Genomic DNA, 15,014 nt, shown 5'->3' on the forward strand with positions numbered 1-15,014 from the left:
ACCATAAAATTACGTTAAGGATATCCAGGCTTGAGAGATGGCTTCCTGGAAACAGGTGTCATATGAGGCTGTTATAGCGTGGTCAACGTGTAGATGTGTTCACAACACAGGGACGCTGACAACACCGCCTTGGTCTCTTCAAGTCATAACACACCTTTGGCCATGGTTTCTTCCAATTACCATTAACACAATTCCAGGCCACTTCCCCTAAGGCGTCCATCAACCCATGACGACCTGCTGCTGCTCAGCTTCTGTTCATTCCCACCTCCTTAAAAGCTTTCTCCCACCTCCAGGGGTCTGATGACCGTCAGCACTGACAGTCATAAACTTCTACCTTCGTGGTACTACCAGCCTTATCACCTGGAGAATGTCCACCGGATGTTATAGATGAAGATAGCTCATGAGGAGCACAGGCAGGAGGAGAGTCCCCACGGTCGGGGGGTGGCAGCGGGTGCACTAACAGACCAGTGAGTCTACCCTCTGCAGGAGAGAGTATAAAGGCCCTCCGAGGCTTCATGACCGAAAGCATATGGAACAGAATGAAACTTAGTTTCAAGTTCCTCAGCAGCAACCCTAAGACAAGGAGTCGAGAGCAAGTAGTGCATCTGGGAGATGATTCCAGGAAACACAGGTTGGGGGTGGGGAAGTGTACAGGGAAGGGAAGAAAGCCAGTACAAGGTGTATTTGTAAGTCAGTGACCACAGGGGGCAACTGAAGTTTAAATCTCTCAAAAACAGTGTGAAACACCTGCCTCGGAATTACCCCACCCAAGGAGCAAGGGAGCTCCTTGTATATTTATACATCAACTTCTGTTCATCACTTGTTGAGAGCTGCTTCTGGGGGTGCTGGTTCCCTGGACTTCTGGCCCACTGTGTGCAGGGACAGAGTAGCTTTCCACGGTCCCAGAGAAAGTCCTCAGGCACAGAAGTGCAGATGTGAGCCTGTAAAAGTTGTCTGGGGCTCTGTGAAACAGAAGACCCATGGGCAATGACAGGCATCTGTGCCAGGACACCTGCTGAGTTGGCTAAGACCTTACCTCGGTGCTCATTGCATGGACCTGTTGCCTCAGAGAATGGATGCTGAAAATGTACTGTCAGTACTGTGATCAGTTTATAAAAGTTTTAGGATAAAATATATGTATTCATACCCATATATGAATTAGCTAAACCAGAATTGTATGGGGAAGCAGTAAATGAGGTATGTGTAACCCTATAGGTTTGGACAGCTTTCCATGACATTATTAAGTGAAAACTGAAGGTTCTATAACCCCACTTGGGGGTTCAATACAATCCCATTTTTGTGTTAAAAGCACAGAAAATTTATATATGAGAAGAGTCTTTAAGAATAGAAGCTAAGGGACTTCCCTGGTGGTCCAGTGGTTTAGACTCCATGCTTCCATTGCAGGGGGCATGAGTTTGATCCCTGGTCGGGGAAATAAGATCCCACAAGCCTCGCGGCTTGGCCAAAAAAGAAAGAAAAGAATAGACGCTAAAGGTTACAAGCTAAAGTGTTAATAACTGTTGTCTCTAGGGAAGTGGGGTTATGAGTTAAATTTTTTGTTGCTTTCTAAGTTTTTGTAATAAGCATGGATTGCTTTTATAACCATGACCAGATTTCTAAAAATTCACAATAATGAAATATAATGTCAAGATACGAGAACAGTTCCAGTACTTTTCTAAATCTTCCTTTCTTCCTTCCCTCACACCCTCCATCTGTTACAACAGAGTAACCTTACTTCTTTCAGGTAACTGGTATGAACATCACCACTCTCAAACATGGGAGAAGATGAAGAGTTCGGCACAAAAGGCTTTTGAGGAACCAAAAGAGATGTCCTTACGTCTACAAACTAAAACTCATCCATTTTGCTCACAGACAAGCATCAGGGGCTTGTTTATAGGTACTTCGTACACAGTTCTAACAGACATTGGCATCTGCGTTTCAGGTTCACATTTAGAAGAGGCATTTAGACGATAAGAAAGGGCCCGCCACAGGCAGACACACAGGAAGCAGGGAGAGGTGGCAGAGGTGACAAGCGAGGACAGAGCCCAGACAAGGCTGCCAGTCAGCCCACACCTGCCCACACCTGCCAGTCAGCACAGGGACTCCTTAGGGCAGAGCACACACCCTCCGCCTCCTCACCAAGTGCGGAAGACACACCTGTTTTCAAACTCAGAGCAGGATCACAATGACAGCCTTGTGGCATCCAGGCCAGGCTTAACTGTACCCAAGAGAACCAAACATCCAATGCTCAGGCCTTAAAATGAAATAGAATAGAGGCCTATATAGTTAGGATCATCCACATTAAAAGTGGGTACCTTCAAACACAGCTTCGGAGTCTTGGTGATATAGGCCAGACTAGGGAATGAGGTTACATTCTTATCTGTTTCTATCTTTCCTACTTTTGTGTGAAATGAAGTTGATTTTATATCTGTCAATACCTTCTGGTTCCAGTATCTCTTCTTTAACATCTGATCTTATAATTAAGATTTCTTGCCTCCATGACCGTTCGACTTTTTTTCCTCCTGGTTTCATAATATTCCCTAAATTAAAAAAAAAAAAATCAGAAATTGGAGACTAAAGTCCTAACAAACTGTTTTTGGAGGGGCTGTGTTCTTTTATACTGACCATTTTAATCTCTTCATAAAAGGGGTGTTTAACAAGCCCAAACTTTTAAATATGAACAGAATAAAGTCAAAAGGAGATGAAAGAAATGGCATTCCTGGTGAAATAGGTCAGATGATTTTCAGACTCCAAAGTGTCCTGATAGTTTTATGTGATCCAATCCAGTTCCTGAAAAAACCCTGCCAACAGGTAACAGGTCTTTGAAAGCTTTTGAAGCCAAAGGCTCCCCACCAGCCAGCTCATCTCTTACTAAGTTCTCAGCCTCATTAAGAATGAGAAACAGATACCACGGCACCAACCTGTCTACGAGAACACAGCGAGACAAATGTAATTGCCTGTACGAGGAATATAAGTCAGCAACTCCCAAAGCATTCATATTTACACCCACTCCATTTTGGTTGTCTTTCCTTTATAATTTGCCCATACATCGATGTCAAGTGTATAATTTCATCTGGGGCTTTATCAGTTACCGCCCAGAGCCATGATTATATGGTGCAGGGAACTTCCTCCCCCTGAGTGAGTCTATCTTTAGTATCTTCTTAATAGTTACTTCTTACATGTAAAATCAAAAGGAAAGTCTTGGTTTTCTTATGTGGCTCCAGAATCACTAAATATAACATTTAGAAGCAATTTATCAACTGAAACCATTGACTTTTCAGCTGCCACTACCATTTCTCAAAGCAAAGTGTTCTTATTCCTTCCCTTGGTTATGTTTTATCAAATTACAATGAAAATTTCAGGGACTTTTGTATTGACCATTCAATCATGTACTAAGTTCACCTTTCATCTTGCTGGTGTCCAGCCTAATTAAATAGAGATGAAACTGAATTTTGAATACTCAGAACCACAGCAAGAGGCATAAAGGTATGACTTCCGGACGAAGTAACTTTTTACAAACAAAAAACGGCTCTCCAATCTACGATTCAAAAGATAATTTATTAGTCTGAGAAGAGGAGTCACACACTATACCCAGTAATATGTTTCTTTTATTTTTGTTCCTTTATCTTAAAAATATATGTAAACAAGAAACAAAGATAATATTGAATTTTCCCATAAATTTTGCTTTCTTATTTACAGTGTTACATTGTAAATAACATTCCATTATACACAAATTAAGGACTGTGCATTACTGTATGTTCTCTTTACATATTCTTTCATAATATAGTACACACAGCTCGAAGCTATGCAGTATTTAAGCTTAGAAAAGCTTGAAAGAAGTACAAACTTTATCAATAAGACTATTACTTAAAAAGGTTCTGACCTTAATTCTCTGCTAGATTGTTTCACTGAAACCATTCTTTGTTAAAGAAAAATGCCCCATATGAGGGATGAGAACAACAGTTTAAGTTACCATAGGATCCACTTAAACTGGCTAACAAATAAAAACACTTTGTTACTAGCACTGTTATCAAATGGAGCATGGCCACTGTCAGTCATTTCAACAAGTAGATTTACTCTGCAGTTCTGACACGTTATATCAAAGACAGTTAGTACCTCTTTGTGAAATCAACAATGTTTCCTGCAACTTTAGGTTTTACTTGTAAACAGTTAAAGCACACATTTTGGGAAGATGATTTAATCATTCTTGGTCTGAGGTTACACAATAAGGAGGAATTTCTATTTCATCGAAGGAGAAGCAAGCGTGCGCACGGGCGCGCGCACACGCACACACACACACACACACAGAGTCCCGCTCATCTGCCCAAGACGCGCGTGTCACCAAGCGCTAACTACAGCAGCACTAGTGTCGCGAGCGATGCACGAGGCTGCGACAGGAATTATAAAACGAGGAAGATAAAACATCCAACTTCGGTTAAAACCCTGCGAAGCTCGGGTTCTGAAATGCCGCTCAGATGCTCTGTGTTCAGCCTGAAGGTTCAGCTCACTGGGCTCTCCAGGCGGCAGACCCCACCTTCAATCGCCACGGACTGTCCGGCTACCGCACCGGGAGGGAGTCTGGAAATGTGAGTCTGCAGAGGAGGAGACGGAAGACTGTTAGAGGTGCCAGCTGTGTCCCCCTGACGTGCGACAAAGGCGGAGAAAACACCAGAGCATCTTGGCTTCTCTTTGCTTCTGAGCATCTACAGGCTGTGCTGGCGGGTAACTCAGGTGCAGACAGATCCTCTTTGTCCAGATCTCAGGGGATATTAACTGAGTACCTACTACCTGCCAAGCATAGCACTGGTAGCTGGAGATAGAGACCGGGACAGCCCAGGCCTCCAGGAGCACAGAGCTTACAGTTTAGTCACACTCAGAACAAGAGTGGTTTTAAGGTCACCTGTATTGAGCATATTCCAGTTAACTGAAAACTACCAGTTGATATACATTTTGTCCTCTGAACATTCAAAGCAACTGAGAAAACCCGATTCATGTTTATTCCCTCAATTGACTCCTTAAAGTATTTAAATAGCTTACAAAAATCAGATCACTCAACAACCTCAAGTGAGGCAACGAAAAAAAAAGAAAAATAAAACTTACAAAAATGAGTTAAAGACAGGCATGAGTTAACACACAAAATCTAGCCTGAATTCTGTCCCCGTGCTGGAGGCAGATTGCTGCCCTGTCTCGGAGCTTCCCAGTGGCCAAGACCAGACAGGGGTCTACATGGTATAACGGGATCACACAAACCAACCACTCAAAGGAGAAAACCATTCCCGGCACAGAGTCCAAGGAGCCATTCCTCTTGTAGGGCTTCACCCACAGCAGGTACCGTGTATAGTGGATGAGTGAAGACAGCGATTGTACAACAAGGAGTTTTATAGGGCTGAACAATACAGCATCACTCAAAGGAGGCCAGCAGGAAAAGCTCTTCCACAAGGGGTCAGGGCCACGTCAGCCAGGAATTCCTTTCTTTGATGATCTGGCTTAATCCGGGGATAGATAAATGTCGGAGTTTCTAAGAAGAACAGAGGGACTGTATATCCTTCAGGTAATCCTCTCTGATTCTGCTTCTCCACACAAGCTTTTCCTGAGGACTGAACCCAAGAGAGTTCCAGTCCCAGAGTGAACTTGCTGGATGCAGCTGGTGAGGTGGCCAAGCCTGGGGTGGGTCTGACACCCTCTCACGCAACCAAAAATAAAGCAAGCATATGCTTTAGATGGAGCAACAGGTAAGCTACCTGGTTGTAGTTTGACGGTGGGTACTGTTCTTGGGTCTCACTGCACAAGTCCCATTAGAGGAGCTGACATAAGTCAGCAATTTGGAAAGCTCTAGAGAACAGAAAGTGTTCTCTAGGTACTTAGTGTTTCTGTGCGCAAGGCAGGAAGCCACCTGTAACCTCCAGGAGGGAGGCCCGTCAACTTTGGGGTGGAGAGTTGGGCAAGGCAGTCCATGTGGCACCTCCTGGGAGGTGAGCATCACTGAGTTTGGTCTCCAGGCTCACGCCTCTGGGCACCCTGTCCCAGAATCTGGCCTTGTTATTGCATCTGAAGGTTGTTTAGTATATCTTATTACATCTTATAAGTACAGATATATTACACCCGAGAAGTCCACAGTAAGACACACTTGTGGATCTTTCATTCCTTGTGAAGTCTTATTAACCTAGCGGGAGAAGTTTGAAGAGGACGTGTTGATTCTGCTACCCAGCAGTCCTTGTCACATCAGGCACAAAACGCTCAGATCCACAACTCCCAGGGCTCAGTGTTGATGGGGCCCTTTTATTCTTTCAGGGATTCATTAACATGAGGTCAAAGAATTTTTTCCTCAGGCATCATTCATCGATTAAAAAAAAAGAAGTTCTAAACAAAGGCAATCCCTGAGAGACGAGAAGCCCCTTAGTCTATCTCATCTCTCATCTCACCCTCCTCAGCCATGAAACAGTCACATGGCTAGGACAGGGATCAAGAATGTGGAAAACAATATGGTGGTTCCTCAAAAAATTAAACATAGAATTATCATACGATCCAACAATTCCACTTCAGGGTGTATACCCAAAACAAGTAAAAGCAGGGACTCATATATTTGTACACAATGCTCATAGCAGCATTATTCACAATAGCCAAAAAGTAGAAGCAACCCAAATGCCCATCAACAGATAAATAAACAAAACATGGTCTATACATACAGTGGTATATTATTCAGCTTTAAAAAGAAATGACATTCTGACACATGGTACAACACGGATCAACTTTGAAGATACTAAGCTCAATGAAATAAGCCAGACACAAAAGGACAAATATTACATGATTCCACTTATATGAGGTACCTAGAAGTCAAATTCACAGGACAGGAAGCAGAATGGTGGTTGCCAGGGGCTGAGGGTGGGTAGAATTATGGAGTCATTACTTAACAGGCACACAGTCTCAGTTTGAGAAGGTGAAAAGTTCTGGAGATGGACGGTGGTGATGGTTGCACAACAATGTGAATGTACTAAATGCCACTGCACAGTACGCCCAAAATGGTTAAAATAGTAAATTTTATGTTATGTATATTTTAGCACAATTAAAAAAAAGAAAAAAAGAAGAAAGCAGAAATGACCATTTTCTTCCTGGTCCATAACTGTATTCTATAAGATGGCATTAAGAGAAGGGGTTAGCTAGGAATGAATCCATGATGCAGACCCCAATGGAGAAACATTAACACCAGGTTCTGTTCACAAATAGGTTGAAAATTTCCAATCAGGTTACTTAAGATATCTGTCCCTAAAAGTGAAGCTCACAGGAAACTCCATCCTCACGTTTCCCAGAGATTCAGAGAGAATCCAGTGAGACTTCCTGGCACGCCTGGTGGTCCAGGCACCAGAGGCAACAAAGAATAAATTAATTGTTAAAAGATCAAAGAGCGACCATATGTCCAAGCAGACAGCCTGCAACTTGACCAGGGGGATGTCAGTCTTAAAGCAACTGATTTTTTCTGCTGAGCATGAAAAAGACCCAGGACTAGAAGGAAGAAACTGCTGTCCCACAGACCAGGGGACTTGATAGCAATCCTCTGAGATTTACAGAAAAACAGATGGCCAATCCAAACTTACCTCTAACACTCCTACCCCCACCAAGTTTACAACAGAAAAACATCTAAATAAACTGAGCTAAACCACAAAGTGTCAAGGAGAGCTAGGAAGGAAAAGAAAAAAGAACTGGAAAAGATGACAAAGGTCTTGAGATATTTATTAATGGTACATGGGCAAAATACTTCAAAAATACATTGAGATTTGTATAAATTGAGCTGTTTACATAAGACAGAAATGCTCAACCAGACAAACAAGTTGTTAAGATTAACTTCTCAGGATTACTGCTTCCCTAAATTATCATCTAGTCAAGGGGGATTTTGCAATTACAAAACACACTGGCATGATTTTGGTGTTGAGGGGAATAGAATGGTTAACCGTCCAAATGTATGTCAACACTTCACCAGTTTCATCAATCAACATGGTCTTCTGACTCATCGGAAAATAAGTAACCTTGGCCTGAAAAAGTTTGAGCCAAGATGTATTTGAAGCTTTCTGTGGAAATTTCAATGGAGCATCAAATCATATTATAAACAGTGGGGGCTGTTTAAGAGAATATTTTATATGAGTGTTTATCTCTAAAAGTTCTTTTGGAGAAGTGGGTTTGAATTCCTTGAGCCTAAAAATGTCTATGTACAGTTCACCACTGTCTATGATGAACTTGTATGCCAGCATTTAAAAGTGCAATAAAGTATTTTATATTGGGTGTGTAAGGACTGTGCAGACTCTAGGGTGTCCTACAAGCATAAGACGTTAACAAGGTGTCTTTAAAACCATTTAAGTAGCAGTGTACTTTTATTGGAATTTGGAACTAATGAGAAATAGCACATGAAAATGGTAGATGCCAGAGCACCAGTATCCTTCCATTCTTTCAGAATGCCTCACTCATACACCTCTCTAACGAGGATTCCATGTCTCTAATATCCTTTTCGGTTCTTTCTCTGGGAAAGACTTCCTTGACTGGATCCTCCTCTCGATCTAGAAGCCCTCCTTCTAGCTCCTACAGCTCCCAGCTGAGCATTTCACATCTTGTGATGTAACTGTCCGGGTTTTGGTTTGTTTTGAATTTTTGAATCTCTGTAACTGAAAGCCAGCTGGAGGCAGAAGTTTGTCATACACTCACCTCTGTATTCCCTGCACCTGTCAAAGTGTCCGACACAAAGGCACACTCTAGAAATGCTCACTGAGTGAAGTGACTAAAGTATACCCTTCAGGGCTATGTTTATGTACAAAGAATCTCAGGCGTTTTAACTCGTGTGACTAGTCAGTTTGGTTAAAAAGTCAATCACACTAGTTTGTTATAGTAAAGATTATTTTTAAATAGATTTTTTAAAAGTATGGACTGACTCCATTTTCCCACTTTCCAAGTGATTATGCTTTTAGAATGGAGATAGAGCCTTAGATTCTGCAGATGCTAACAGTGCCACACCAATGGAACCCAATGGCCTTGGAGTTAGAATTCTCTGCTTTCCTGCTAATTCCCTGAGTGACCGGACAGATCCTTGAGGTTAACACTCCTAGAAGAACTATCACCTTGTAAATTAAACTGTCTATTCAAAGCCAATAGTCTTAGGGTTGTATCTTTCTATAAAACAAAATACATTGCATAATAACATATTTAGCCTGAAGATTTCAAAATGAGAAAGTGAAAGAAAAAAATAATACAGAAATTATATAATTGCTTGATGTCCTAATCACAATCTAAGCAGTAGCTGAGACTTCCTATCTTTCATACTCGTGTCTTTAAATCTTTTGAGACCACCTTAGTGACTGCTTTTTGTGGTTTCCAGGAAAACTAGAAGCGCACAACTTAATTTTGAAAGTCTCAAAGCCTTCATTTAGTGGTTACATTTTAATCCATCTTTCCACTCACAGGAGAGTTGCTTGAGATCTGCCACAACAGTCAAGGGAAGATTCTCTTAAACAAGTTATTATCCTCCTTTGGTGGGGTCAGGAACATAAAATCTAGATAGACACAGCTCAAAAAAAAAAAAAAAAAGCTCTTGGAAATATTTTATTCATTGGTTTCATAATTCTGAGTTTGGTTTTCTGCCTTTTAAAAAAAAAAAGCCAACAGTTTTTTCATTGATCAGTGGCTAAGAAAGTGCATGTAGCATACAACATATAGTGTCCAATTCTAAAGTTAATCTACAAAGGCAGTTTATCATAAGGGTTATGTGCATGGGTTACAGGATCAGAGCACCTTGAATTCTGGGCCATCTCTTCTTCCTGGACACAATGCTGGACTACATTTCCCAGGCTTCTTTGCAGTTAGATGTGGCTATGTGACTGCAATCAGGCTGATGGACTGAAGTGATGTTTGCCACTACCAAGCCCGGCAGAAAATCTTACAAACCATTCTCCATGTGCTTTCTCTGATGACCTGAGGCCTAGATGATGTAAGGAGCTTGGGACCCTGAATCATAATTTGGAAGAGAGTCCTCTGCCAATCAGAAACCCCAATTTGTATTTTTGTGAATGAGAAACATGTTTCTTACTGTGTTTGAACAACTATACACATATATTCTGGGGTTTGCTTGTTACAGCAGCTGGAGTTATCTTTAACAACGATTCCATCCAGGCCTCTGCACTTACTAGCTTGTAACCTCTGCTGGTTACTTAACTTCTCAGGACCGCACCTCTAAAATAGCTATACAGTAAGTCCCCTACATATGAACCTTCAACTTGTGAACTTTCAAAGATGCGAACGTGTGTTCGCATGTAATTACATAAGTTAGTTCATGCGTCTGGCGTACATTGTCACATGCGTGCATCCTCTACAAGTGGTTGTGTTTTTGTGTACTTTACTGTACAGTACTGTATAGAGTACTGTAGTATAGTATCTTTATTTCAAGCCCAGGATGTCCAGAAGCAAGCGTAAAAGCAGCGGTGATGTAGCTCGTACTGCTAAGAAGCGCCAAGCGATAACAATGGAAACAAAAGTGAAAATAATTGAGATTGTGGGGTGAGGCGAAAAGATGGTAGACGTCACTCGTTCTTATAACATGAATCGTTCAACCATCGGCATGATTCTGAAGAATGAGGACAAGATCATGGAACATGTGAAGTCTGCTGTGCCGATGATGCCAACAATAATATCGAAGAAGCATGGAAAAATGACGGAGGAGATGGAGAATCTTCTCAGTGTGTGGATGCAGGATCACATCAGTGTCAAGTCCCACTCAGCTTAATGGTGATTCAAGAGAAACCTAAAAGCCCTTAAGACGACTTGAAGGAGAAACATGGAGAAGAATCAGAGGGCGTATCTTTTAATGCCAACCATGGCTGGTTTCATCGGTTCAAGGATAGAGCCAACCTTCACAACGTAAAAGTAAGTGGCGAGGCAGTGAGTGCAGATACGGTAGCTGCCTGGTAGCTGCCTGGGAATTTCCTGAAACGCTTCGAGAAATTATTGATGAAGGCGTGTATCTACCTGAGCAGGTTTTTAATGTGGATGAGACAAGACTGTACTGCAAGAGGATGCCAGACCGAAGTTACATCAGTAAGGAGGAAAAGCTGATGCCAGGCTATAAAGCAGCAAAGGATAGGCTAACTCTGTTGTTTGGTGGCAATACTTCTGGTGAACCAAAGAGATACACAATGCAGGAAATGGCAAGGGGATTTTCTTTATCCAAGGAGGCACTGTTAGTTTTTGAGGCACAGGACCCAAAGGTAGAATGGTACAGAAAGGTTGCAGCAGCCGTTCAGAATGCAATCCAGTGCCTCTGTGTCTTCTATGATGAGAAAAAAAGAGCTACTACCCAGACATCACTGGACTGTTTTTTCAAGAGGGTAGATAGAATTGAATCCAGCAAGGAACCAGAACCTGTGGCACTGATGTCAGGCATGCGTGAAATTGCAGCTTGCCCTCCGTCTCCTACTGCTGACGATCCTTCAGCTCTACCATCTCCCACCTCCTCTCCTTCCTCCAGTCAGTAACTCTCCTTGCCTGTTCACTCGATGCCAGCCCCTGTGTGCCAGCTGTTGTACTGTACTACTGTACTTTTCAAGGTACTGTACTGTAAGATTAAAAAATGTTTTCTTTTTTTGTGTTTTTTTAATGTTATTTGTGTGAAAGTATTATAAACCTATTATAGTACAGTACTATAGAGCCGATTGTGTTAGTTGGGTACCTAGGCTAACTTTATTGGACTTAAGAACAAGGTGGACTTTATGAACTCGCTCTCGGAACAGAACTCACTCGTATGTAGGGGACTTACTGTAAGAGCATTTGTCATCAGGTTGACAAGGACTACATGAGATGCTGCACGCAATGAGAGCACGTGTCAACACATTAGATTCTTATTATTCAAACAAACACATAGCCGTAGCACAAAACATTATGCAGCACAATATCTATTACACATTATTTGATATCCCGGAATTGGGTAATTCTATTTGAAATGTTTGACAGTCTTCAAAAATAGAACGAGATATTTTAAAGAAAAATTAGCTGCATGCTAAAAGGTAAGGTGGAAGAAAATGGACATTTTTAGGCCAGTATTTTTGATGCTGCTGCTTTGCTCTCACTGATACAATAATTAACAATTGCTGAGTATTTACTAATTACTAAGGGCTTTGTATATACCTGCTTGCTGTATCATTAATCTTTGATGGCTCAGAAACAATCAGCTCAGCATGCCTGGGTGCTACAGAGAAAACCAAAGTGGTAGAATACTGGCAAATTACCTTCTAAGAACATGTCATGTTGTTGGGAAGACAAGTAACGCCACATGAGATGATTAGAAAACCATTAACAAAGGCACGTGACCATACACTAAGAGGGTATAACACTCCAGTGTGTGTTTTCCAACACTACCAAGCAATTAACTCTGTGGGTACTGACTGGGTGTCCTACAATTTAACGCAGTCCTGACACCATCTACCAGGAGACAGAGCCCACAGGTTAAGAGCTCAGTCCCACAAGACTGTCTCCCCACCATGCCAGATACCAATCGCAAGTTCAGGTTGTCACCTGCACTTCTGGCCCATGGCTATAAATTGGCTATAAATGAGAGGTTCCCACCACCCCCTCCTCAGGTTTGATTAATTTGCTAGAGCAGCTCACGAAATTCAGGAAAACAGTTTACATTATTATAAAAGGATATAATTTAGAAACAGCCAGATAGAGAAGAGGTGCATAGGCAAGGAAGGTAGGAAGAGGCTTGGAGTTTCCATGCCTTCTCTGAAGGCACCACTCCCCCAAATCTCCACACGTTCACCATCTCAGAAGCCCTCTGAACCTTGTGTTTCGGGGGATTTTTATGGAGGCGCTGTTACATAGGTATGATTGACTACATTACTGGTCATTGGTGACTGAACTCAGTCTCTAGTCCCTCTCCCCTCCCCATAGGTCAGGGGGTGGGGCTGAAATTTCCAACCCTCTAGTCACATGGTTGGTTCCCTTGGTAACCGGACCCCAAGCTTAGGTTACCTTGGGGTTTTGCAAAAGTCACCTCATTAAAATAAACCCAGGTGTGCTTGAAAGAGGCTTGTTATGAGTAACAAGATACCCATTTCACCTTTATGGCTCTGAAATGATTTCAGAAACTGAGGACTAGAGATCAAATATTTTAACAAAAGATGCTCCTATATTGCTATTATCACTTGGGAAATTCCAAGGGTTTGGGGAGCTGAGTCAGGAACCCTGGAGGAAGAACAAATATGTACTTCTTATGCTAAATCACAGTATCACAGATACCCAACCACAAATGCTAATGAAGTCAAGAGAGAGAGAGCATGGATGCAGATCAAGGAGGTGGGGCAGGCTCTCCAGAGGCCATGGCACTGGACGGCAAATAGGACTGGAGGGCAGTGTTGGGCCTGAGTAAGGGAGAGCTGACAAGTTTGCTTGGTTTGAGCCACACAGTGTTTCCAACTTCTAAAAATGTTAATAGTAAATATTTTAAAATAGGGAAATTGCATACAAGCATCTTGATTTCTAGATACTCTTGAAAAATCTGGCAACCCTTGCATTCCCTCACCAGAGTAAAGTCACAGCTACTTTCTTTAGAAGGGCATTTTTGGCAATAATTTCCCACTGGTGGGGCTGTGTTCTGCCTATGGTGTGTGCTCAGATGGCCCTAACATCTGTGATCATCTTTCAGTGCAGTTATTATTATTGGTCCATTGGGTTCAGATGGTGGCAGCCCAATCCTCCCATCAACCTTTGCCTAATGGTTTTGTAACCATAGAACCAGTCCCAGACTGGGCCTATCCTGTCTCTAACAAGATACTGAGTTGTTTTTCAGAGACAACAGAACAAAACCTCAAGTCATTCAGCCGAAGCATGCAGAGATTTGGACCTCAAACAACCTGGAACCAAAGCTGTTCCCCCCACCCCCTCCAAAGGACCAGGGCCTCACCTTAACCTGAACTCCAGAGCGCTTTCAGAAGTGAAGGGTCTGCTGTCCAGGAAGGTCCGGTGCTGAAGCCCATCTACCACACCTTACCATAAATGGCCAAGCTCCAAAGCCCTCCAATCAAAACCTGCCCCACCGGAAGGGGAAGCTGGGACAAAGTGAGAGAGTAGCATTGACATAACTACCAAATGTAAAATGGATGGCTAGTGGGAGACTGCTGCATAGCACAGGGAGACCAACTCGATGCTTTGTGATGACCTAGAGGGGTGGGATAGGGAGGGTGGAAGGGAGACGCAAGAGGGAGGGGATATGGGGACATATGTATATGTATAGCTAATTCACTTTGTTATACAGCAGAAACTAACACACCATTGTAAAGCAATTATACTCCAGTAAAGATGTGAAAAAATAAATAAAAAGTAAAAACCTGCCCCACCAGTGCTTCTGCACACCAACCCACCTCCCCTAATTTATAAAACTTTGACTGAACCCCAGATGGGGAGACAAATTTAAGCTGTGTTTCCTATGTCCTTGCCTGTCAACCTTGCAATAAGCTTCTGCAACAGTTTTAGCAGCCACTGATAATCATTGTCTAGACCCCATTATTTCAAGAGTTACCAACGGGTGGTTTCCTAATTCTATCACTGTCAATACATTAATAGCTGGAATTCTTCTATAAAGAACTTTCTCAACTTTTTGGTATTCCACAATAAAGTGCATATAAGAAAGGAAGGATAAACACTTGATTCTTTTTCTTCCTTTTCAGGGTTCAGAATAATAAACCTCCAAAAGCAGCCAAATGCTTTCCCCTGTCATTTTTTGTGAGGTTAAGAAGGCAGTTTTGTTTGAAGACAGATGGTAAGAGATTACAGAGGGAGCACAGTTTGGGAAAAAAATAGGGATGGAAGAAAGAGGTACAGCATCTTCTTCATTCACACCAGCCAAAGGCGAACTCTTCTATGTTTAAAAGACAAAAATAAAAGAATTGTGAGAGCTGCTTTTAAACTGCCACTATGAAAAAAACTGGCTGGACTGACTTGCTAGCTGTGTTTCGGATGACTAATTTGTAGGCTCACCTGTTTTA

At 42.2% G+C, this 15,014-nt stretch overlaps 1 protein-coding gene across 2 annotated transcripts in view; it reads right to left on the bottom strand.

Moving 5' to 3' along the window:
• Positions 1-3,615: 3,615 nt before the first annotated feature.
• The window catches only part of TASP1 (taspase 1), a 243,715-nt gene continuing 232,316 nt past the window's right edge, over positions 3,616-15,014 (bottom strand). For both annotated transcript variants that reach the window (XM_060077654.1, XM_060120650.1), the window contains one exon: positions 3,616-4,592. In XM_060077654.1, the coding sequence (XP_059933637.1) occupies positions 4,500-4,592 (93 nt within the window). In that variant the 3' untranslated portion in view covers positions 3,616-4,499. The remainder of the gene's footprint in view (positions 4,593-15,014) is intronic.

The sequence above is a fragment of the Mesoplodon densirostris genome, chromosome 16 (genome assembly GCF_025265405.1).
Source record: "Mesoplodon densirostris isolate mMesDen1 chromosome 16, mMesDen1 primary haplotype, whole genome shotgun sequence".
Classification (NCBI taxonomy): domain Eukaryota; kingdom Metazoa; phylum Chordata; class Mammalia; order Artiodactyla; family Ziphiidae; genus Mesoplodon; species Mesoplodon densirostris.